This window comes from Atractosteus spatula, chromosome 4 (assembly GCF_055471065.1).
Source record: "Atractosteus spatula isolate fAtrSpa1 chromosome 4, fAtrSpa1.hap1, whole genome shotgun sequence".
Lineage (NCBI taxonomy): Eukaryota > Metazoa > Chordata > Actinopteri > Semionotiformes > Lepisosteidae > Atractosteus > Atractosteus spatula.
In genome coordinates, this window is record NC_142709.1 from 67,483,490 (window position 1) to 67,508,295 (window position 24,806).

General features: G+C 38.6%; 1 protein-coding gene across 5 annotated transcripts in view; it reads right to left on the reverse strand.

Annotated features, from left to right (window-relative positions):
* dock10 (dedicator of cytokinesis 10) overlaps nucleotides 1-15,712 on the reverse strand; it is a 104,848-nt gene extending 89,136 nt beyond the window's left edge. For all 5 annotated transcript variants that reach the window (XM_088912806.1, XM_088912805.1, XM_088912804.1 and 2 more), the window contains exon 1: nucleotides 15,452-15,712. In XM_088912806.1, coding sequence (XP_088768932.1) covers nucleotides 15,452-15,559 — 108 coding nt within the window. In that variant the 5' untranslated portion in view covers nucleotides 15,560-15,712. The remainder of the gene's footprint in view (nucleotides 1-15,451) is intronic.
* Between the last annotated feature and the right edge of the window lie 9,094 nt (nucleotides 15,713-24,806).

Genomic DNA, 24,806 nt, shown 5'->3' on the forward strand with positions numbered 1-24,806 from the left:
AAAAGTTCTTGCTGTTTGATATCGACTATGTCCAAGCACACCCTAATTTTAAAAATCATTTAAATTTAGATTTCACTGCCCTTGCAATATACTGCTCTAGCTGGGACTTGGTAAGACGTTCCTAGACTACCAAATCCTGATTAAAACTTAAAACACCTTCTCTGAAATAATATTAAGAACTCCTAGATTAGCATCCATTGGAGTATATGAAAGAAGCTGATTGTATATTCAACGCACGTAACAGGCAAGGGTTAGAGTTTGGGACTGCCCTTCTTCATTATCACTGGAGAATGGCTTCTCTTCAAATGACCCAGGACATAAATCAAAGAAATATTTGATTGACAGACGTCAAGCACCACTCGCAATGACGGCTTCACACAGAGCCAAAATGAAACACTAAACTAAACTGAAAAAATTCACTACATCTGAAAGTCCAACTAAGAGCATTACAGCAGAGCATACCAGCAGAAGGACTCAGGCACATTAACATTCTATTCAATTCACTGTGATGGCAATTGAAATATATGAAAGATGCCAGCAGCCACTTTTGTAATTGCAAACGGGATTATGAGCCTTTCATGCTATTTCCGGTGTTACATAAGATTGGGCCAGTTTCTGCTCAGAAAAGAAAATGTTATACAGTATAAGGAATTGCTGACACTCAAGCAAAGTCATGCATGTTCTAAAATGCTGTATATAAGCCATTGAACCCCGAACAGCAGGGGATAAACAAAAACTTATTATTCTTAAATCTTGTTCCCACAAGAACTCCTCATACTCTGTACTCCACCTCCATGATTTCTGGATTCACCCCAGATGGTGTTTACTTTTCTATTCCAGCCTAAACGTATTGACAGAATGAGAGGCCAGACATCCCTTGACAGAGCTGCATTTAACCATTTCAGACTTTTTCTATTGTTGTAGCTCTTCTTTTAACACGATGTACAGTCTTTTAAAACATTGAGCGATGAAGTGGCATGCCCAATACCTAATGCAGCAGCATATACAGTATCATACCTAAATTTAAAAGTCTAAAACCATGTTAATAATGCCACTTTGTGCTTAGTACTGGCCCGATCTGACAACCATGAATACAATTGAAAAAGAAAACGCTTGAGTGCTAGCTTTATATATTCCAGACGTAGTTCATCTCCATCTGGTTGTTGTTCTGCTATTTAAAAAAAAAGTATATCAAGGAATTTAGATAAAATAAGATTAATTATAGATAGCTGGTTCCGAATCACTGATCTAAGTAAGGCACAATCAATTAAACTCCCTAAATTAAAATGTACTGTATGTAATTCTGGAGAAAAACACAATTTGGCTTATTGGCAAGGGCTGAGCATTCTTATTTTAAGACTGTGCCATGACAATCACAAAGTAATCAGAGACACCACACGCAAAGAGCTTAACTGACATTTTCCATTTGCCCCACAATTCGTCATCATTTACTGAAACTCACACATTGCTTCTGAGGATGACGAAAACCCCAAAAAGATTGAACGATAGTACACTGAAGCCCCTGAACTGGATGAAAGTCTTCAGTAATTTCTGTTGATTAATAGAAATGTATAAAGTACATTGGTAAGAACAGCAAAAGAATAAACATTGAACTTCATCACAAAGACACTTAAAATGTTTTAAACTGTTTGCTCTCACAATAATGTACAGTATTATATTTCATGACTTGAGTTTTAAAGTACACATTTCAGGGGGAAAGACATTAGGCAGGAGAAAATAGTGCTACAGATACGAAACCTGTCATGATACTGGAGTTATGGTGAAGTTACGATAAGACACTGCATCGTTTAAAACGTCCTGCTGCCTAGTTATTTTAAACGTGGGTTTCCACTTCATTAATGTCACATTTACCATCTATTAGGAGATGCTCTTCAGGCTTGGTTTGGTTTCCTTTTATTTGTAAAGTGACAGTGACAAGAATAGTACATTTTGTTGTAACATTAAATAGATGATTAATCATGTAATTCGTCTAGAAGAAAAAATATTTCACTTATACAATATTTAAGAATTGATTTTCTTTTCGTTGCTTATATTGTACTTTACTTTTCAGTTAGACATTTGTTTCATGCCAACAGAAAGTATCTTCCCATGAAGTACAGCTATTTAGCTTCCATAAAAAAATCCTATTACTTGCAAATGCTGCAAACAATAAACAAAAGCAATTAAAAAACTGAACTGTCACTGACAGTTCACACTTCAGCGTACCAGAGTATGAAACACATTGAATCAGCATTCTTGTAATACATCTTATTAAGTATCTCCTCAGGGGATCTACAACAGGGCAATACCATCAGCAAGAATTAGTGTTTGAACACAAAAAAGAAATGCTGGAGGGATTACCATCTGGAACAGACATTCACTCTCTCATTTTTCAATGGAACGCCAAATCAGAACGCTGTTTACATGACAGCAGAGAAATCCCCATGATTATTGTTCCAAATAACGTTGACTGAACAGCATCATCACGTAATTATCTAAGATTTTGTGGATCTCACCTGCTTTTCTGTTGCAGGAAATTACCTTAAAAAGGTCACTAAGTGACCTTTCATTGCATACACGAGAGGCACCAGTGGAGCAAACATTTGGCAATACAGCAATAATGGCCATTTTTCCTTTGCTAGTGCAGTGCCATGTAAATTGATCATGATATCAAACATAACTTTGATCTTCAAATGTCTGTTTTAATCATGTTCTTCAGATTTCCAAAAGATAAAACAGTACTTTAAAGTAGAAGATTAGATCTCCTCTGTCTTCTTCAGCAAGCAATGCCCCAAACACTCATTGCTGCTGATCTTTAAGCAGCTGGTAACATCTTCACTGTGTGGAACATTCTGTGGTTGACAGAGTTTAGCACAAGTGACTACTCTTATCCTGTCCCTTCAAAGCTGAGCACTCTGTCCTTTTGAATACACGTACATTCTGTTTCTGAAAGACGTTCTTGCAGCCTAAAACTATTACTTATTTTAGTGGACAAAAAACAAAATTCCACCATTTTTAGTGGACAGAAAAATGAATATATCTTTAAAGAAACCTGTCACAGTCTAAGCATTCAGTTACCTCACATGTCGCAATTTTTGCAAGTTGCACTCAGTGCTCCACAGATTCCGCTACCAATAAGACAGCTGGTAACTAAATTCACCTACTGTAGCTACTTAGTTATTTAAAGTTTGGCAACATTGTTCCTTTTGCCTTAGCTCCTGTTCTACTTGCAGCTAAATCATTTTGGTTATGAGTCAGACATTACTGAACACCACAGGCCATAGGCATGCGCAGTGTGGAAACCTTAAAGCACAGCACTGTGAGAATCGATGATGAAAGGCCCGCAGTATGTGTGCATATAGTCATCTGTGCAGAGCAGTGGCCTGGCTGGGAGTCTGGACCTACAGCTGTTGCACCCTGTTTGAGGTAGCTCACTCAACACTGTTCCAGTCCAAGCCCAGCTGTTCAAATGGGACTCCATGTTGTCACTGTAAATGAGAATTTGTTTTCAATTAACTCGCCTTGTAAAATAAAGGAACACAACAAAAGCCACGAACTACCTTCAGTCAAGTCAATTCATTCAGCTGGGGTTCTGGGACACTGACATTTTATGTAAGCCCTCCCCCAGCTCCACAAAGACTGCGTGCACAACTCCATCTCCCACCCACAGGTGTCAGCAATTATTCATTTGTGAACACACTGTGGCTTCCGTGCAAACTCCATTACCATATCGTCTCATGTTTATCGTCCACTTAGCATGCCTGGCTTTTAAGCAGACTTCTCAATCTGTGATTCAGCTCCAGATTTGTTTGTTACATACAGATATGCAGAAGCCTACTTTTTTTGGTCCCGTCGCACAATGCAAAATATCAATGTAAAGTAAAACGATGCACAAGGCTGGCCTGATGATACTCTTTGAACAACTTTTAGGAATCAACACCGCCAACTTCTTTATTTCTTCCCACCCAAAAAAAAAAATCATTTTGATTAACCCAAAGGATGATCTGCAGTATATGTCTCACCTAAATACTAGCACTACAACTGATACTGTCTCTGCAGTGTTCAAAAGGAATTTAGTCTATAACAATATCTGTTCCCTGTTTCCACAGTGAGAACTAGGTGGGGATCACACCCTGAGATCTCAGTTTTGACTATTCCTTCCTCAAAACAAATGTGCTACCCAGCACCATTTCCATACTAACAGCACCGATAATGTGAACAAACCATTGCACACAAGAGGCTATTTTTATCATGAGATAATATCTGACCCATGAGGAAATGGAGAATAGTTTTATGCCTAATCTCCTGAGATGGGAGTAACTCTGATAAAAGCCCAGATTAAAAAGATCATCCTCCGTCTCTAAGAAATCTGTAATTGCTTGTGATGTCTGACCCAATTACCCTACATTCCAGCCACACTAGCTAATGGGAGTCTTGTGACTTTTATTTTTTGGGCTCTCTGACAGTGACCATCAATGTTTATTAAAAATACACAGGGCAACGGCATACATACTGTAAGACACAATGTCTAATAAGACACTTGAGCAGTCAAATAAAAACTGAGGAGCTGCATCAGCAAAATTAAAAAAAAATATGAACAATCATCCTGTTTGTTGCACATTCATTTTATTGATTCTCTGCATCAAGAAAAACAAGCTTCAAATACTTTTATTTACAGTACAAGTACTTTTATTTGTATTAATAAAGTAAATGGAAACATACTGTAAATTGGTGTATTCCCAGTTTAATACCAAATAAAGCAGTTTGATAATCTGAGTAATTTACCACAATGTGCTTCCTAATATATTCATGCATTACTCATATTCTAAAGGGAAAATACAAATGTTTACAACTCATTTGTGATCCTTCTTGCAGAAAAGACTGAATATTGAAGATGTTGTACAGTTTGCCAGAAACTTCACTGAAAACAAACGTTGAACACCAAAAACTGAGGTACAAATCTTTAGCAGTTCAGCAAAGAAAAGACCATCGACCAGAGAGGAAATGTAAGAAAACCATAGGTTTCCTGCTTTGCTGATGTGTGTGTTCACATTATGCAGTACTGAATGATGAACAGGTTCAACAATTTTTTCCAATGTTAATTTGAACCTAATCAGTTTTCACTCTGATTTCATTTCATATACCAAAAGTCTGGTGCTTTCTATAAGCCCAGGGTGTGTATAAATGGTCTTAAAGTAAATGGTTTTAATTGATTTTAATGTTTTCTAGAAATAAATGCTACTGTACCACGAAAGACATGCATGGAGAACTCCCATGATTCAGTGCGGTTCATTTTCTTGGCGATGCTTTGTGTTTTCAATTTTTATTTTATACATGTTGCAAAAGAGGGCAGGATGCATTTTCTCCACACCTTGGAAACATTGTGCAACTCAGAAAAAAAAGAAATATAAACAAAGAAAATATTGTATGACTTTCAACTATATACGGGTACATCTTATTCCACAAAGGGGATACACTGTACTGGACACATGATAAAAAGAATCTGACCTACAGCAGGTCTCTGTTCTGGTAACACGACAGATGCTTTTGAGCCTTACATGACTTCCTTAAAAATGACATCCTTATTTTACTGTAACTCATTTCATTTTGTACTTGAGTGTGCTACACTTCTACACGCGAGAATTGTGCTTCATCAAGTCTTGGTAGCTACCGTAAAAACGCAATGCACCTTTTGAATCTGTATTCCTATCAATTCCTCAAGGACAGCCTTTGCATTCTTTCAACAATGGACAGTTGACTGAGAGGTACTCATCCTCAAAAGCCAAGATAATTTCGTAAAACTCTGCACCATGCCGACAATTTTAGAAAAGCATATGAAGCTAAAAAAGTAAACGTACTTTGAATAATATTCATAATTTATAATATCTAAAACAAATACATTACTTCATGACAATATGATGGATGGATTGTAAAGTCAGTTTGCCAAAGTAAGCTTTTTGGGCTATAAAATAATCACAATGGAACTATATCATAATCTTAATTGGAAATATACAGTAGCTACTGGTCTTTTGGGGGAAAATAATATTTGGACGTTTGTCTGCAATATACAAAAATGATAAATGGAAAGCTACTGAGACGTAATGGAAAATCCCAGCTTTCAAAAAGAGTTTCTGTAACAAACTATCCTGTCCATTACCTCTTTGCTGTGTTATAATAATACTTCGTCTTACATTGTGAGATACATTGTGCATATAAACAGAGGAGCAGAAATCAAACATTTCATCTCTTGACAGCAAAATCAGAGGCCTCTTAAACCCTTAGCCACCTACACATACGCACTGAGACTGCAATCTCATTCTGCATTTTTTATTCCCATTCCTAAAGATACAACTGCCAGCACTTTATTTCATTTTGTTTAGTCAGTTTTATTGTGAAAGATTACAAGTAATCTACTTAGGGTTAAAGATTTATTGCTGGTCCTGTATGTAGCTCTTCCTAACTCAATACATAGGTTTTGGGAATAGAATAGTTAATCCTGTAGCTATTAATACAGTTTTTACAATCCTGGCCTGTTCTGGAAAGGAAGGCAAAAACTATGCATCCTGCATTCTAAGCATTCTGAGATTTGTGTAATATAAAAATGTATTCTTAATTTCTAAAATGCATCTGCAAATATTAATAGCAAACACTACTGAGGAAAAATCTCATACGTAAATAGCCGTTATGAACTTATTTTAAAATGTAACAGTGAATGAATTCTAAATTAAAAATAAAATTTTACATGCTAAATTATGTAAATACTTAAATCATTAGCAAAAAAATGCCTACAGAAGAAACACTGGTATCGGTGGAAGTCAGAAGTGACGCTGATCAAAGAGAAAATCAGTATTACCCAATACCATATTCTGTGCCTGGATTTCAATCTCTCAGTTTTTATTTGGAGATAAAAAAGACCAGGCTGAGGAGAAAAATAGAAGAAATGGTTTCTAAAGGTGGGAGAATGTGAGCATTAGCAATTTCGGGACTGGGAGGCTGATCGACTCACTGACGTCCAGCCTTCTCTTGTCTTCTTATGCTGAACACATGCCCGAGGACAGTTTCGTCGTGGCTAGAGAGCAGCTGCATTGCTCTTCAAATTCATCTATATTGATTATTCCCGAGTGTAGTTTTTCGTACTTTGCTTCTGATTTTGTTCTGACTTGGCTCTCAATCTGCTTTTGCTTTTCCTCTTTTAGAACATTAACACAATTAGAGTGAAAGATTAAAAAGCTAGTAGACCTCAGATAACTGGGCAATACAGAACCGGAGCAAGCACACACTTCTGTAGACCTGGACCACATTTTAATAATGAATGCCTGATTAACTCAAATACTTCCTGAAATCACCGATTTTAAAATGTTGTTCAATCAAGAATGCATGAGTATTGAATCAAATTTTTGTGTGTGGAAAAAGTTATGATTCCCACAGAATAAATCTCATATGTCAACCAAGAGAAAAAAATCAATATATATTGTTTTTAAAAATATTTCAAAGAAAGACATGAAATGTAATGTAAGGGATCACTGTAATAGATTACCCTACAGTGTTCAGTGAATTGCTCGAGCAGAAACACTGGCAGTGAAGTCTTCAAGAGCGTGCAGGATAGGTTTTGCTCTCACTGCAAAGATATTTCATGTTTCCTAGTTGCTGTCACTCAGCTGTCACTTTCGCTTAATAGCTTTGACATGCACAGTACTGACATTTAAAAAATATATGCCAGAGGTTTACTGTTCTGAAAATGTCATATTTACTGTAGTTTTACATACAGTATGGAAAACAATTTGAATGGATTTTATAAAAAAGGTTTAGCTACTGAATTAAAAGGGCACGTCTACTACATTTGGTGTGTTTACTTAAGAAGTCATTGTGAAAGTATGTGGATCTACTTCTACAGTATTTGCATGTCTAATACTCACATATCTGTTACAAAAGCAGAGAGACAATTACAATTTGTCTTGTGCCTGAGCTACTGTCCTCTGCCATGGTTTAAATGCCAGCCTGGGTTCCTTTCCTCTGGTTAAAGAACGATTGCAGTGTTTTACCAACATGTAATAGGACACTATTTCTAGTGCATGATGCCAGCAGTCCAGCAATGAGTGTGTGTTGGTGTTCCCTCACTAGTATCTATCAAAATATCAGTTGATGGCCTTTGGAAGTCTAAGTGCCAGACACCCAAAAAGATAAGGATGGGAGTTTTAGCACTATGTATGTAGTAGCTAATAACTATTAATCACAGCTATTTATGTGCATTTATAAGCTGTTAGAATTGTAATAGAGCTGTTTCCTAACAATGGTCAGGAAGACAGCAATATGGAAGTACCACTCAAAGTATTTTAACACATCAAACCATGTAAGTATGTTAATAAAAGATTAATGTTCAAAAACAACTGATGGCAGAGGCACACTCTCCAATAATTTGTCAGGTGGCTTCATTTTGTTCAAACTCCCATTTTCCATCAGCAATGTAGAAGGTGACATTCACTTTGGTGATCTGTCACGCACTATTCACACTAACATTGAAAATATGGATTGAGTGTAAGACGGTGCATGGTTACTGCGCAGAGAAAGAGAATCAAAAGAGGATATAAAATGGAATAGAGGTACCACCTTATAACTTATACCACACCAGTTTCAGGTTGTGTTGGGGTGAAAGTTGTATTTCAAATCCCTGGTGAAACATCATGACCTGTTAGCACCAAAGACATGCAAAATGTGCAAATCCACCATCGCCACAGTCGGACACCAAGTGGGCACCCCTAAAATATGGATATGATATGAACAGTATATGATATGTTCAACATCTTTATTGTTTACTGATCAGTACCAGGTAATTTCCATATCTGAGCCAGATCAGTTCATCAGGTCGGAGATCATCCTGGTCTCTGTGGCATTAAGAGAATAAGTGACCACATGACTCCCCTCCAGATGGGACTATGGTCTATCACAGGGATCACCCCCCAGTAATGCTGGTCTCCGTTCTTAAAAGTGGGTAGACTGGGGCTACTGGGGTAAAGTACCTCACCCTACAATGGGGACTTGAACCCACAATCCTACAAAGGCCTACAAAGATTTCCCTAACCCTGTTTATACATATCACAGAATCAAATTAATTAAAGTATAAAAAAGTAGAGAAACACAATATGAAAGCAAAGAGCATTCTTTCTTCACAATTTAACCCTTGAATACAGGATTCTCTGATCCTGTTCTTGACCAGAGATTTGACATACTTATTAAGTTACTCTCTTGAGGTTCATTGATCATCATTTGATGCTCTTGCCTGAATACAAAACTGGAAGAAACAGGAAGGAAAAAAGGCAAACAGTCACTGCAGTTTAAATGGCTATTAAACCCAGCAGATTGTGCTTAGTGACAGGTGAGCTTTCAGGCTTCACTCAGACAAAGTTAATGACGTTGGCTGATGACCAACATTGGCTTTAATGCTCCAGTAAGATGGGAAAACAAATCTGGGATTGACTGGCCTTATAGGGTCACAAAAAAACCCTTCTGGATCAGACTCCTGCTGGGGCTTTGAGGAGAATTTATAGCAATAACAGCTCCCCTGCTTGGGGACAGTAAAAAGTAAAGACTTCACAGCTGACTGATGAACTGCAGATGTCCCCAGTTGTGGGTTACAAGTGAGATTTTGACATCTGAATTTGCATGAAGGGAAACATGCATGTTAAATTAAATCTTTGTAGGATATAACAGTAATACATACAGTACATGACCTGCTGGGATTGTGTAAGTCACACTGTCCTACAAACTGAGCATTGTAATAAAGAAGTGAATTACACAGTCACAATGGTAACTTGGAAAATCTGCTGTATTAACCATATTGCTGTTACTTACATTAGTGTATTGAAAAGAAAAACGACTTACTGTAGGTCTTCCTAAATCATTTAAACTGAACGATGCCTCTAAAACACACAGTTTCCATTACAAAAAAAATCTGCTGAAGACTGAGCCAATGAAATAAATTGTTGTTTTTTTGTTAAGGTTGAATCATAGGTCAATAACTCCATAATATCATGGAGAAGAAAGCCCTGCATCTGAACATCTGAACAGGACTCTGACAGTGTTATCTGGGGGCTTCACAGCACTGACGTCTCTGTCCTGCTCTGTTTGACCTCAATATGGAACAGCAGTAGAAGAGCTTGGGAAGACACGTGTTTCTTTTAAATGTAGTCCTTAGTTCTCTTGTAATGCTGCATATCCAAAACCATACATTAAGGGCCTGATGTACACAGTATAATTCAATTATCTTCCATTCGCATTTATTTTTATTTACTTCAGACCTTCCCTTTACTTGTAAATTCCAATAAAATTCACAGAGCATGATCAAGAGTGAGTCTGCACCTCACCTGGATGGCAAATCTATTGTACAAGGAGAATAAACTTGTTTGATGTCCCTTTGGTGCCTCACACATAACATTACCATTCAAATTGGGTACCTAGAGGATATGAGTTAGTCATTTGTCACCTGGTTTATTATCAGACCAAGGAGACTAAATTCCATATACAGTACTGTATGCTGCAGAATATTATTTTCCTGGTAGAATAAGAGTATCAGGCAGGCTTTGGGACAGCTGCTGAAAGAAGGGGAAGAGATCTGTGGCACACAATTTGAGGGATATTCATGAAGGGGCTATTTAGAACATTTGGAACTCTGTAACATTCCCTTTAAGAAGCCCAGTATAACCACGGGCCTAAAGCACTGGGACTGGAATGCTGAGAAGCCAAGTCATATAAACAGAAATGCGCACACACAAAAAATCAGCCTACAGTCTTAATTATTCATATCACTGTGCTTCCTTGGCTTGCAGATACAGAAGCAGATCCTTTTCTTTCCCCTCAAGGAGAATTATATTTTGAAGTTTTAACTTTAACTCAGTGGGAGTTGCTGCAGTCATCATGGTCTAAATGCAGACCTTCGGGCCCTGGGTAATGTGGCCACAGAGAAGCAGGCCACACCGCACGGTGATGGAAAACAGTATGAAGTCCCACACTGGGGGGCTGTGAAGTGTTCTGAAACTCCAGACAGAGGGTTCCAGCATAACCGGGCACTTTACCAAGCTGTCAGAAATGATAGCTGGCTGAGTGTCAGCTGAAGCCTACAGAAGGGACAGTATGAGCTGATTAAAATTCACACTCTGTCAGACTGTTGGTAGAGATGAGAAATTTCTAGAATCACAACACGAGACAAACAGAAAAACACGAACAGGGCAGCACAAGGATGAGGACTGGAGAACGCTGTCCTGTTGCAATTAAACTGACTTGACATTTACAGTACTTTAGGACCAAGTGAAATAATTTTGTGAGGCAGAATTTCAGGCTGAATAAAGCACATGATGAGAGGATATGGGATATGTCATGAACTCACGCTCTTTCTGTTTGTTTTAGTATGAACTTATATGTACTTGGCAGTTGGTTACTTCATGTACAGCTACACTTGAATCAGTCAACTTTTTGGAATACCTTGATATCATAAACCCAGAGAAATACACACTCCTGGGGTATACATTCGAAGATATTTATCAGTTATCACCATAACATAAGACTAACATAGCATTTGTGACTGTTACAATGCACCACAAAGTTTATTGTAAACTATTGAAAAGTGCTAGACTGGCCCTGTGAAGCTCACATTAGGACAATGAGCAGAGATGGAACAAAAACTCACTGACACTGCCCCCCTCCAGGACTGGAGTTGTGTACCAATGATGTACCGTAACTAAACTCATTTTTCTACATGAAAACTGGTGAAAATGTGAGCACTCAGGTCTGGCAAGTCACAGATTTTTTTCTATTCACATGCAAAATATGAAACCAATCTATTCACTGGGACTCAGGCAGGTAAGGTGCCATATTCAGGAAGACACGTCAAGTGAGCACAAATTCATGACAAGAAATTCTCCGAGCCGTACACAGTGATGCTCTGGTTCCCCAACAAATGAGCATAATCAAGCGCTGGTGGTGCTTCAAGCTGGAGTGCCCCAGCAAGCTGTTACAAACCATTCCAGATGTCCCTGATGCTCCTGAGGTGTTATGATGCCGATGGGAATGTCAGTGATGGGACATGCTCAGGACGTGCAGATGGATTAGGGTCGCTCACCCACCCGCTCAGGTAGCAGCTGCAACAGCCTGAACCCCCCGACGTGAATCTAGAGGCGCAGGTGCCTTGTGTCCAGGCACTGATGGCAGACATACTGTACAAGACACGGTCTGACCTGCATTTACACCCCCAACCTGATGTTGTGAGGTCCATGATGAGACACAGAACTTCAGGACTTTGATGACGCAAGCGTTACTAGTATTTTAAGGACTGTTTTAGTCACTTTGTTATGCACCTTATACCTCAGAAATACACCACTTCATCGTCCCACTGTCTGTTCTGTGGCCATTTGTTTTATTTTGCTGACATGGTGTCACGTCCTTCCTGCTGAATTCCGCTGCAGACTCTTCTGTGAATAAGTGTCAGTCATTCCACAGGAGACAGCGGTTAACGTCTTCCTTACCACCTCAGCGCAACAGCCTCAGACGAGTGGCCGACTCAGATAACACGTCTGCACAAATGCTCAGCAAAATATTTCTGATAAGGCCGAGATGGTGTTCGTGAAAAACAATAGACAGATACTCTGTTTTATGGCTATCTCTCTCACTCTTAAGACCAACAAGTTTAGGTCAGGGGGGCACAGGAAATGTTAAGATCAGGCCCACTAATTACATTAACGGTTAGAAAGCAACTCCAAGGCATACTGGGTGATCTGTAATATGAACTGTATACTCCTGGGCTGTTCTTTTAACTTGTTCTGGGGACCATATTTTTTCTCTCAGTGGATAACTCCCACAGTATATTATGTACATGTGGATTTAGTTTGTTCTCCCAGCATAAATGTATGCCTTGTTCCAATAGAAGGCCACCTTAATAATTCTCATCACGTGTTTGGCTTTCCTGTATGTTAATTCAAATAGATGACAAAGAGCCTGTAAGATGACAGGAATTGTATGCTGCAACTTAATCCTCTCTACTGCCTGCAAAGGTCAGCTCCACATATCTATCCTTTCATTTTGTAAAGTACATTAAACTCACTGTCTGTTTTGGGTACTTCAGAGCTAATCACACCCACCAAACGTTATTATACTTTGTTTCACTTGTATTGCTTTTACCAAGATTTCCCACGAACCCCAAACCACAAGTGTTTCCGTTTTTATAAAAACAGATGTACATCTCCTGCCCTTTCGAGATAACTTCAAGTCTGAACTTGAAGTGGCCGTGTGGACCAGTAGGTGGCACTCTTTCTCCCATTCATTCCCTCCTGCTTTGTACTGGGACTGCCTGTGCATAATGGCTGGCTTCAGAGGCAGGTGGGGGGTAAATGCAGACCCGGCGCCACGGGGGGGGGGTCGCCCCCTCCACTGAACTGTCCCGCCCCCTCAGTTTTGGACAAAAGAATTTTTGAACACGTTCGCTTATTTAACTTGCGCCCTAAAAAACAGTTGTACTTTGTCAATGGTCAGATAACGACACTGACCCCGAATTCCCAGTTTCTACATCGGACTGTCTGATGTGCCGGAGGGCTATCCGTCCAGGAACTGCACATATTACATAGCGTCTACCTTACTACTGTAGGTGTCAACATTATTACGGTTTTGTTTGCTCAGGTGGACCGATTCCTTGCAGTAGTTTATCCTTATACTTACAATCGTTACATAACTAGGACTGTAGTTATGGAAGTTTGTGCTTTCTGTTGGTTTTACAACTATTTTTTCTTAACGATTCAGAACTTCGTTACCGTCGATGTCGCCGCACAAATGAACGCGTGTGGTATTTTGTCGCTCCCGGCAATAATAATCGCGAGAGTGCTGATGAATGTGAAACTATACTTCATCGCTAAATACCAGATTGCTCGTCGTTATCTTCTATCATGAAGCACTAACCAGTGGTATGGTTGCGAGATTGCACTTGGGTATTTGCAACGGCTCCGTTTTAACCGAAATATCACCCCACCCTCAGAATTTCAGACGCCCCCTACAGATCTTTCCCCAGGCGCCGGCCCTGGGTAAATGTGAAGAGTAATTATTATTAGTTGTTATTATGTTTTCATGAAAACTTTATCTTTAATGATATGCATTTGTAATGGAGAGTAGTGGCACTTCTGGTATTTATTTTTCTGTCAGTTTTCAATATTATGTGATGCCTCTAAGATTAAAACACATTTTATTCACCAATTTGTTTTCTAAATTATAACATGGTTGGTGTGACTGCAAGTCATGGTTCATAAACAGCCTTCTAAATTTGGCTGTGAAATGTAGTTCAGCAACAGTGTTATATGTCTTTATATAGGATACACTGGTTAGACAATTAATTGTGGCTTTTAACCATCACTTACAAATAGAAGTTACACTCGCAGTGGAATTTTCGTGCAAAGGAATGACAGAGAGGTATTGACCGCTTTAGCCTGTGCAAAATCCTGCCTGCGCGTTTAGGTTACTACAGTAAACTAGATCGTTCGTTACTAGACATAATAACGAAGGGAGAACGGGTTTGAGAGCAGACGATACATGACCTGTGTTTCGTATTGCAGTTAGTTTTCATTTACAAAATGATACCAGTTACATAATTTTTCAATTGTATTGCATGGAGGCGTCCTGCACAGGACTCATTAGATATTACACAACGCACTTGGTATTTTCAAACATGACGTCGGACGGTGAATTTTGCTTTGCATTAAAAAAAAATCCCAAGTCTCGCCCTCCGATGCCTTGCCCTCTGTCGATTATGAGCAAATCAAACGGCTATCTACAGCCCAGATCTGATGTTGACTACGTACGTCATTTAGCATCTTCAATGAAAGAGTAAAGAGGGCATTTCCCGCGGAAATCACAGTGCCAAATCCGAAAATGTTCGCTTGTGCCTGGAAAATACCTAAAATAACCCATCAACCCAGTAGGTCCTTATAGAGTATTTCATTTCAGGTTTGTTGTGAAGGCAATTAAATAATGAATAAACGAAGCGCCATTTACAGTAATTCCAGTAAGATTCAATTCTCAGTCCTTTATCTGTTTTAACTAGAAACCAGTTTCGGAGTCACAGTAAAAAGATACATTGAAACAAAAAAAGTCACACGCACTGTGGCTAAGGCAGCAGGCTTCTGTAACAGTATTAGAGCGATTCAATGAACATCTCACTACCACCGCTTCCCACTTCCAGTGGGCTGACTGCATCTTCAGCATCCCAGTAAAAGCTTTAAGCTTCAAGTTCTCCCAGCCGCGCAGCTGTAATGGAGCGACTGGCTATCCCGTAGTCAAAAGACCGAGAACAGACGCCTCATAGTAAAGAGGCAGAAGAAGGAAAAATGAAGGCAACGCGCCTCAGCACAAATCAAAAGCCGAAATACACAGCGCAGCACATCTGCACTAATGCCAAATCCACGATCCTTTTTCCACTCACCGTGACATTGGAGTGTCTGACAGCGTGTGACGCGGTCTGCCTGATTTCAGCCGCTGTCCCCGGCTTCAGCAGGTTCTTGGTAAATCTCCGGGTCGACTCCGCTGCCATTTCTTCATCAGTACGGTACTCGGGATGGTCTGTTAAAGATCCTACCGATCTGCTTTCGCTTTTCACATTAAAAATGGCTCAGAAGCGCAGCGGTCCTCTCTGCAGCGCCTACCACACAGTGATCTCTTCGACTTTATTGCTGGCTTTCCCTCCAGCTTGTGAGTCTCAGGAAGCGGAACTAATGCTCTATCTCTCGGTGTCTCTGTATCTCTGTAACTGCACTGAGCCTTGACGCATTTTCATTCTGTTTCTCCTGAATGTTTGCGAAACAAATACTGTACGTGCACCAAATGTTCGCGATGACTAATTTTTAGTTTTACCAATGAAAACAAAATTGATCGGATTCAATTGTAATACTTGGAAATGAAAAGTCTGTTTTCTTTAGAAAAGAGTCTAAATCGGTTTCGAATCTGATGCTGGGAACACAAATCTATGTATCTATTTTTTTTCTTTTGCGTGTTTAATTTTACTTTTAACTTAAAACTCTTAGTGAGGCGTGATGCGGTGAAGAAAACCTAGTGTTAACAATGAAGTATATTTTATTATTCGGCGCCACCTCGTGGGCCACTAGACGAGCTCCTGTTCTCTATTGCCTAGTGCCAGATGTAAAAAAAGCATCTGAAACCTTTAATTGATAATTGCTTTCCAACCGCCTGACTCAACCTTTACCACTGTCTGGAAATTGGTTACGCAGGAAAATCATAATTCTTACATTTCGCAGCAATAAAGACAGGGGCAAGCTGAAACTCACGCTGGGGGTTCAAACTCTGATGTGATTCCTCAAATACAGTACAACATGTGTCATCTAAGACTTCTGTATTTTCACATTTGGTCTTCATCTGGCTTTAATTATCTAGATTATCTACATACATTGTTGATCTGCAGTGTTCTCGTATGCTTTATGCTTTCTTCTGGCAGTCTGAGAGTAACTATGTGGAGCACTGACTTTGAATTCAACATTGACTTCAACGCAGAATTAATGGTCTGTGGAGCCACCTAAAATAATTTAAATTCAAGATGCTCCTTTAAATGATGAGAATACATGTGTGAATGCATTTGATAGATCTCACACAAAAAAATCCTGAGTGGGGAAACTACTGTTGTACCCTTGAGCAAGATACTTCCCTCAGATTAATTTCTCTCATTGCTGTCTCTCATTACTGCCCTCTCTCATTACTGTCTCACAGCACTGGGGCCCTGGATCCAATTCAGGACCTGGGGTGACATCTGCATTTTGTTTGCATGTTCTCCCTGTGTTTTTCGTGGGTTTCCTCAGGGAGCTATGGTCTTCTCCCACAGTCCAAAGATGTACTGGTAGGTTCTGGGAAAATTGGCCCTGGTGTGAATGCGTGCATGCCTGTGTTCGTCCGGAGATGGACTGGTGTCCCGTCCCGGGGTGTACCCAGCCCTGCCAAAATAATCTCTGGGTCCCCTTGCGACCCTGAATTGGATCAAGCAGTTAGAAAATAATAATCTGACAGCAGGCCTATTCTGTATGAATAAGTACGCATATTAGTCACTTTAGGTGATTGAAAAGCACCATTCCCAAAAAATAAATGAATCTGGTTCTTTCGTTTTGTTTTGTGTGAGCTCACCTGGTAATTCTGTTATGGTCTATGTTTCCATTTTGAAAAAACGATTTTAGAAAATGTCTATGCATGGGCTTTTTTTTTCTGTGTATTTACTATCCTTGTTGGTAACTTAAGGTTTTCTACCTCCTTTCTTCTTGTCAATTTTCATTTTGAGGTAAGTCTTAAAAGTACATTATTCTGAAAATGTTAGTTGAGTTCAAAGTTGAGCTCAGTAGTTAAATACATGTGTTTCCTGACTCATCTGTAATTTTTAAGGAATGTCATGATACTTACAGTATGTACTGTAGGACTGATAACTAATATTCATTAATCTCCTTGCAGGGATTAAGATGTCCCTACACTGTATTCCATTCTCTTCTCTTATACGACACTTACTTGAACACTGACAGCAGCTCTCTTTAACATTGGAACTTGCCAGTACAAAGTGCTGAACGGCACATTTTATGCCAAGACCTATTTGAAAGAATTCATGCACTTAGGGCATGTGAAAACTATATTTCCAGATGTTTTTTTTTTCCTCCCTTTTCTTTTTTGTTGCAGCCAGAAAGATTGCGTTGTTCCTCAAGAGAGTGATATTAATCCAAAGACAGGATTGGCCGGCTTCTTTCACTTTCCATGATCAGCTCCATGGCAAGAATTCTGTAAGCTGTACAGAGTCCCTTAAGAGAAATCAAGCATGCTAAATAAACAATCTTGGAATTGAGGCACTTTAAGTCCAATATGGACTTTTTTATAATGTGCTTCTTTAGAAAAAGGCATGCAATATTTCATACATGTACTCTAGGTACTGTATACAGTATAGACATGTAAGCATGCATCACTCTATGTAACCACCTATTCTTATTTCCTGTGTTTATGGTTTTGTTTGTAGTTTTCCTCTTTGATTAATAATGAAACCACAAGGCGCAACTTCACAGACTGGTCATGTAAACATGTTTATTGGAGGGGTTCAATGTTAAATTCATGGCGATACAGAAAACCTTTGCACATATCCATTGACCAAATAATAACCCCAACACAATTTTTCGGGATCTAGCAGACTCAACTGGAGTGAGCATGCTGCTGGCAGTACCGGGGTTCATGGTTCTACTGTCGTCTGATCCCGCTGAAAGATTGCTAGGTCCCCACCCCTCTGCCCCAGCAAGACAATAATGCCTCTGGGGCTTCTCTGGCCTGGTTTAAAGAATGGTAAAAGTACTGTATGATTACTTATTTGGTCTCCATATACTCACAGCTGGAAAAACAAGAAATGATTCCAAAGACTTACTATTGTCAAAGAACTTAACCGCTTCCACATTTTCTCTCTTTACAGCAACCATCTAAATAACACCCTTACATGATGGGATAAACCCAGTGAATAATGAAATACAAATTAATACACAATTACATGTCACAAATTTCCACATAAAATCAAATATCCATGTATTCTTTTAAAATTCCACAAAAAAATCAATTCACCCAAAAATCATCCAAAACATTCACATTATTTCTCTACATTCTATCATACAGTACACGGGTTTAAACTTCATAGACAACTCAGGTCAGTCATTTCCATCTATAAATCCTTGGGATTTTTAGGGTGCCAATAATGTATCCTTATACTTTCTCATTATCTTGTACAGTATGTACAAACAGCCACTTGATCTGGGCTTATTTAGTATTTCAATCCACAAATTAGATTGCCCAATGTCCCAGTTGCTAGAACCACAGCGATCACATCCATCTGCCTAGTAGTACTTTCATACACTGTATTTTTCAAACACTATTGCTTATTAAAGTAATCGAAAGCCTGCACAGACTCATCAGTCATAATTATTACATGTTTCGGACAAGAACTTAAATACTGTAATTCAGCTTTTCTTATCTGAGAATGTGAAAAGAAGCTGTATTTGTATAAAACATTAGAATGGAATTATGTGCAAATGTAACAGCAATAAACCTTTGGGTTACTAAAACATCACATTTTGTAACCCACACGACACCTCAAATTATCTGGCAATTATAAAATTGTAAATAAAAAGATTTCACTGGACAGACACCAGACTCATGGCATATGGTTTGAACATTTGATTTTAACTACTGTATGCAGTAGACTCACTTTGCAAAGATATCAATCATATGATCACTGACTCTTTCAGGCCATATTCTTCAGAGGGTTTATCTTTATTACAATCCTGACCAATATTTTCACAAAGGCTTATTGACACATGGATATAAAAATAATAACAATAATAATAATAATAATATACTGTATGACTCCAAATCAGCCCATTTGAGAACTAGAACTGTAAGGGATGAATTTTGACAAACGGTAAACAGTTCTTTTTACAGCAGGTCTTGAAGGGCCCATTCGGTTAACATAATACACATCCTAGGTACATTACACTATGACCTCTTAAAGAAAAATCATTCACCATGTTTAGTAAATTAAAAAAGAGTTAAAAAGGAGCACACTTACAGAAATACGTGCAAGTGAACTGAAGGAAATATTCCTGTTAATTCTCACTGTTCATCCATCCATTATCAAACAGCTTTTCTTCTTGAAAAGGGTTAAGGCCAGAATCAAGAGGTTAAAGACAGGGCTTCATCCTGAGCAGGGAGTCAGACATCACAAGGTGCACAACCGTGGGGATAATTTAGCACAGCTATCTCCAGCCTCGGTGCTGGAGAGCCCCGATCCGCATGTTTTTATAGGTCCCCCAAAATCACCTGTTATTTAAAGATTATGAACACTTATTTAAGCAATCGATGAATTAAGCAAGTCATGTATCGATGAAGGAAACTCAGGGGCTGAAGGATATTCTAATTATGTTCCAAACGACTTCAAATTCACTTGATTGGACACACCATTTGTTTCATTGACCATAGATAAATTGTTCCAGGCCTTTAGGAATTGTTCACAGCCTGCTGTACTGGGGCTCCAGATGGAAACCCCTGATTCAGAGACACAGATTAACCTTTGGAAGGTGGGAGGAAGGAGAAGCACCTGGCAAAGCCCTGGAATCACACCCAGGTCCAAGAGCTGCGAGGTGCTGACCAGCCTGCTCCCATGTCGCCCCAATTATATTTACATTACGCTGCCACTAGATGGCGCCATTGAAGCAAAAATAATCCACGAACTTCAAAATAAATATAAAATACGTATTGACCGACCAAAGTACTTAAATTTGCTGTAAAACAATCACATGCAGGACGTTTAATTGGATTTTGTCTTGTGTACTTGGATGTGTTGTGGTGTTGCTGATTAATGCCTCTCATTCAGATATAAATATTAATTTATAGCTCTTCAGATGCTAAAAAACAACTGCCTGAAATACATTTTTCCACACATGTACAGTATATTGATTATAATGGTACTGGATTTTTCTGTATTCATTAAACCAGTAATTGTTTTTCAAAATATGGTAATCATAAAACAAGAATTGTTCATTTTGCATATGTTTTGCAGTAACATTAAAAATCCATGCAAGTGGTGCTTTTAATTTAGATTAAAAAAATAAGTTCTTGTATTGTCTAATCTGAAATTCAGCAAAAAGGAAGAAACTAAGAGCAACTTACACAGAAGACCACTAAGCTGTAAATCTTTTTTTAAGATTAATGTTATTCATAATCATGTGTCTTAGCCTCTTGGGTCTGTGTTAGACCAATGCCTGCGATGTTGGCTGAAGTGTATGGTACTGAAAGTTCTATTTCTTTTAAATGATGTCCTGATGAAAGACCTCCAGCAAAGAAAAAAAATGTTCTTTGCTTTCTCATGGGGAACCACAGATATTTATCATAGTGATTAACAATTAAAGAGTGTACCAGAAAATGGAAACCTCTTAATCTTGTGATTTCTGCAAGTGCCTCTGGTATTAGAGGGATATCTTCAAGGTTTTGTGTACTTGTTCCATTTAGCTAAAACAACTTACATGAGATGTTTTTCAGATCTGTTGCTTTTTACCGCAAGTTCAGAAAAATAGATCTAAAATAAAAACATGTAACCTGCATCAAAAGGAAACAGATATAATTTGCAGTGGAAAAACTGAAGTTGTGTATTGAACAATGCCCCTTTATTATTGCACTAATTAAAGTACATTTGCACCCTAGGTGTCATGCTTGTGCTAAAAACAGACAATTGGTAGATACATAGATAAGATCAATGTAACTTCTCTTAGAAGTCAGCAAAGACATATGGTGACTCGGTTTGGTACAGCTTTACTGAAAAGCAACTAACTTTGATATACCGCATGACATTTCTAGGGAACAAGTAAAGGGTTATTCCATGCCTAAAAGAGAAGAAAGGAAACACGTTTCAGCTGTGGAGCTTTCTTCAGCTCTTTTCTTCACCCCAAGAAGGCTCCACAGCTGAAACGTTGTGTTTCTCTCCTTCTCTTTTCAGCGTGGAATAAACCTTTACTTGTTCCTTTGCAGCCTACGCATGCTGATGCAGCTCCCTACTTGAACTACTATTACATTTCTATCTGTAGCTCTTTGCATGATTCTAAAGAACTGAAAAGTCACAAAATGTTCTTGATTTCTTTAAAAGAAGTGACATTGATCTTCCTATTTTCTTATTAAAAAAATTACCTACACATTCCACATCTATTCTAAGACACAGTTTACATACTAAAATATTTTTAGGAATACTTCATCTTGGAAGGACTATAAATGAAATTTTAAGGTTTAAGGGCGGAAATGGCCTCTGGATGCCTCTGGTACTCTTAAAGGAAAGTACTTCAGCACCTGGGTTCATGCGTCTGAGGCCGTGGACTCTGAACATGTGTGGTATTTGTTGGTATTTCCGATCGTGTAGTACGTGCCGAAAAAGAAGCACTGCTTTTTTAATGATTGGCCTATCTTCCCTATAAGCAGATACATAAGAAACAGGGAGGCTTACAGTATGAAATGGAAAGCAAAGATGAAAAGAAACAAAGCAGATATCTGTTTGGACTGAGATGCTTGTTTTAACAGATTAGCATTTAATAAAACATGCTTTAGTGATATCTGCCCCTTGTCCCTCCTGATGCTGCATGTAGTTTATTTGCTGTTGAATGATGCTGCAATTTAAATCTTACAGGCTGTTCTTTGGCTTCCTGCCACTGAACTCCTCAAATTTGAAATGTGATTTTGAAGGCTTTATGGCTTTGACCAGCAAACCTGAAGAGTTATTATTCTGGCTTTTGGGAGGGGATGTGGATTTGATTTTTCTGTCACTCCTGTCCTCAGCCTTGTGACTGAACATTGTATCTTTACATTTCTGAGCAGAAAGTGGTGTAATACCATCTCTGCAATGTCCTTTGAGAGCATTGGAACTCCACTTCATTTGACCAGTGTTATGTTGCTCTTTTGCTGTTCTCATTGTGTCATTCTGGAAAAAAAAGAGGAGAAAAATTAAAAACATATCTCATGAGAGATTTGAGATGTTGTTTTTTTAAAAGTATATACTAGCTGTCTTTGTGAAGTGGCTGGAATATTGCTGTCCCAAGGACACCACTGAACTCTGTAGCTGTTTCACTGTCGCCATCGGCACCTTGCCTGGCTTTCCAGTTTGGAGGGACATCCTGATCCAGGTAGTGTCAGGTGCATTCCACTTCTGAATGATTGACTTAACAATGCTCATGCTGATATTAAGGAACTTTCTGAATTTTTGAACTGATTTTGCAGCTACCTACTGATCTATGCCTTTATACAGCATCACCCCTGAGTGGAAATTTAAACATCAAATAATCCTAATTCTGGACCTTACCTGAACCCTCTGTGCCATCAATCATAATACCGGTTATGAAATTGTAGAAAGAGAATTGTAAGTCAATAGATCGGCTGTATCAGAGCAGACCCACTGTATGACATTAGGTACACAGAGCAGGACTGGACTTGGGGTGACACGTCCGTATTCGGCCGCTCCCTGTATAATCTCGGAGGGGTTACAGACCCTCCAGGCTGAAACCCCTTGTTCTAGAGATGTCATGGTTGTGGATACAAATGAGAGTCATGTATGTGAGCAATAGAGCAAAACTAACAAAGAAGCTTCTTTTCTTTCATTGTTTCAGACTTCCAGGCTGCTAGACCCAGAGAGATGTACAGAATGTACAAACACGAGAGACCTGGGTCCGATTTTTATGCTAAAACCCCCGTTACCTGTTGCTCTTTCCTTTTCGTGTGCATGATGGCTTTTGCTGGCACAGTACCCCAGACACTCTTGACTGCCCCCTGGTGGCTGTTTGTTTGCTCAGCAGTAATGCCCCTGCCTTCTTCTCCGTTGCCCTGACACATCTTTGCTCTGTGGCTCCTCAGGGCATGTGCTCTGTCTACATCATAAACAGGACCAAAGGTTCTAAATCTCATCCAGGAACAAACATTATGACTTTTGCAGCAAGTCCATTTCAGACTAAAACAAACATATCCAGCCTGTCAGTGTTTCTGTTCTCGTGTATGGAGGTCTGAGCCATCACATTTTTTTAATCAAACCGTGGTGAGACGGAGATCTGTAAATCAAAACCATTGACTCGGCCACTTTGAGGCCTTGTGGAAATGTATTGCATATCTGTGGATTTTTAAGGTAAAAGGTTCCACTTCATTTCCTTTTGAGACAGATTTTAATTTACAAGGTAAGAAATGAATATGCTTATGTGAATGTAACGTTGGAGTTTGTAGCCAAGAGAATCAAAGAGGCCAAATGTAGTTTCTGTACAAGACCCTGACAGTCCAGATACTCTTTTGGCAAGAAGAGATAAAATATGTGGTGTGTATCAAACATATACTGTAGTGAAGGAACAGCAGCCTTAACATTTGAAATTAAACTCCAGTATCTAGAGCCATCTGTTAAATTCCAGTTTGTTTCTTAAGACTTGGTAATGAAATTACATATGATGTATGCTTTTGTTCAGTAGAGTTGCATATTATATATACATTTAGCAAGTTGCTGTGGTAATGTATAAAACAGTAATGTCTATTTTGACATATGGAGTGCATTTAGTTTTGTATATTTTCTTAATAAGAACTTTGCACTTTAAGTTTGTCATTAAAGCCCTCCTTGTTCAGACAAGGTTATGAATTGATCATATGCTCAGATATGGCTGATGATACAGATTCAGTCCTTTCTTTCACTGGACAATTTACTTTTCTTTAAACTTTAGAATCGGACCTCAACCTTTCATAATGAACTATATATATATAGTATATAGTTCAAATATTTATATATGTGTTCATATATATATAGAATATGTTTTCTAAACAATTTTTATTTTATTATACTTTCCCAATATAAATATTTGCCAATACAACTAGGCCAGGAATAATGGTCACATATTCAGATAAACAACAATATTATGGCCATTGAAGTCCCTCTGGCGCCCTCTAGTGGAACAAATATTAATAGACTCAAATGTCTTATTTTTGTAGTCAAAGAGTAGCATGAAATCAGTAGATTTACAGGTACGTATTACCATGTTTTTTGGGTGTTCCTTCAGAAAGGTCAATTTCACTGTGGGTTAGAAAGGCACAGTTTGGATAACTCCGAGAGAGGTATAGACCATACTTTTCAACAGCAACAGAGTCCATGTATCCTTCTCTGTAAATGAGATATGAAAAGCAATACAATCACTCAAAATGTTTTCATAGAGTAAACACAAGGCTGTCAGAATAAACTATGGTGAAAGTAATGCAATTAGCAA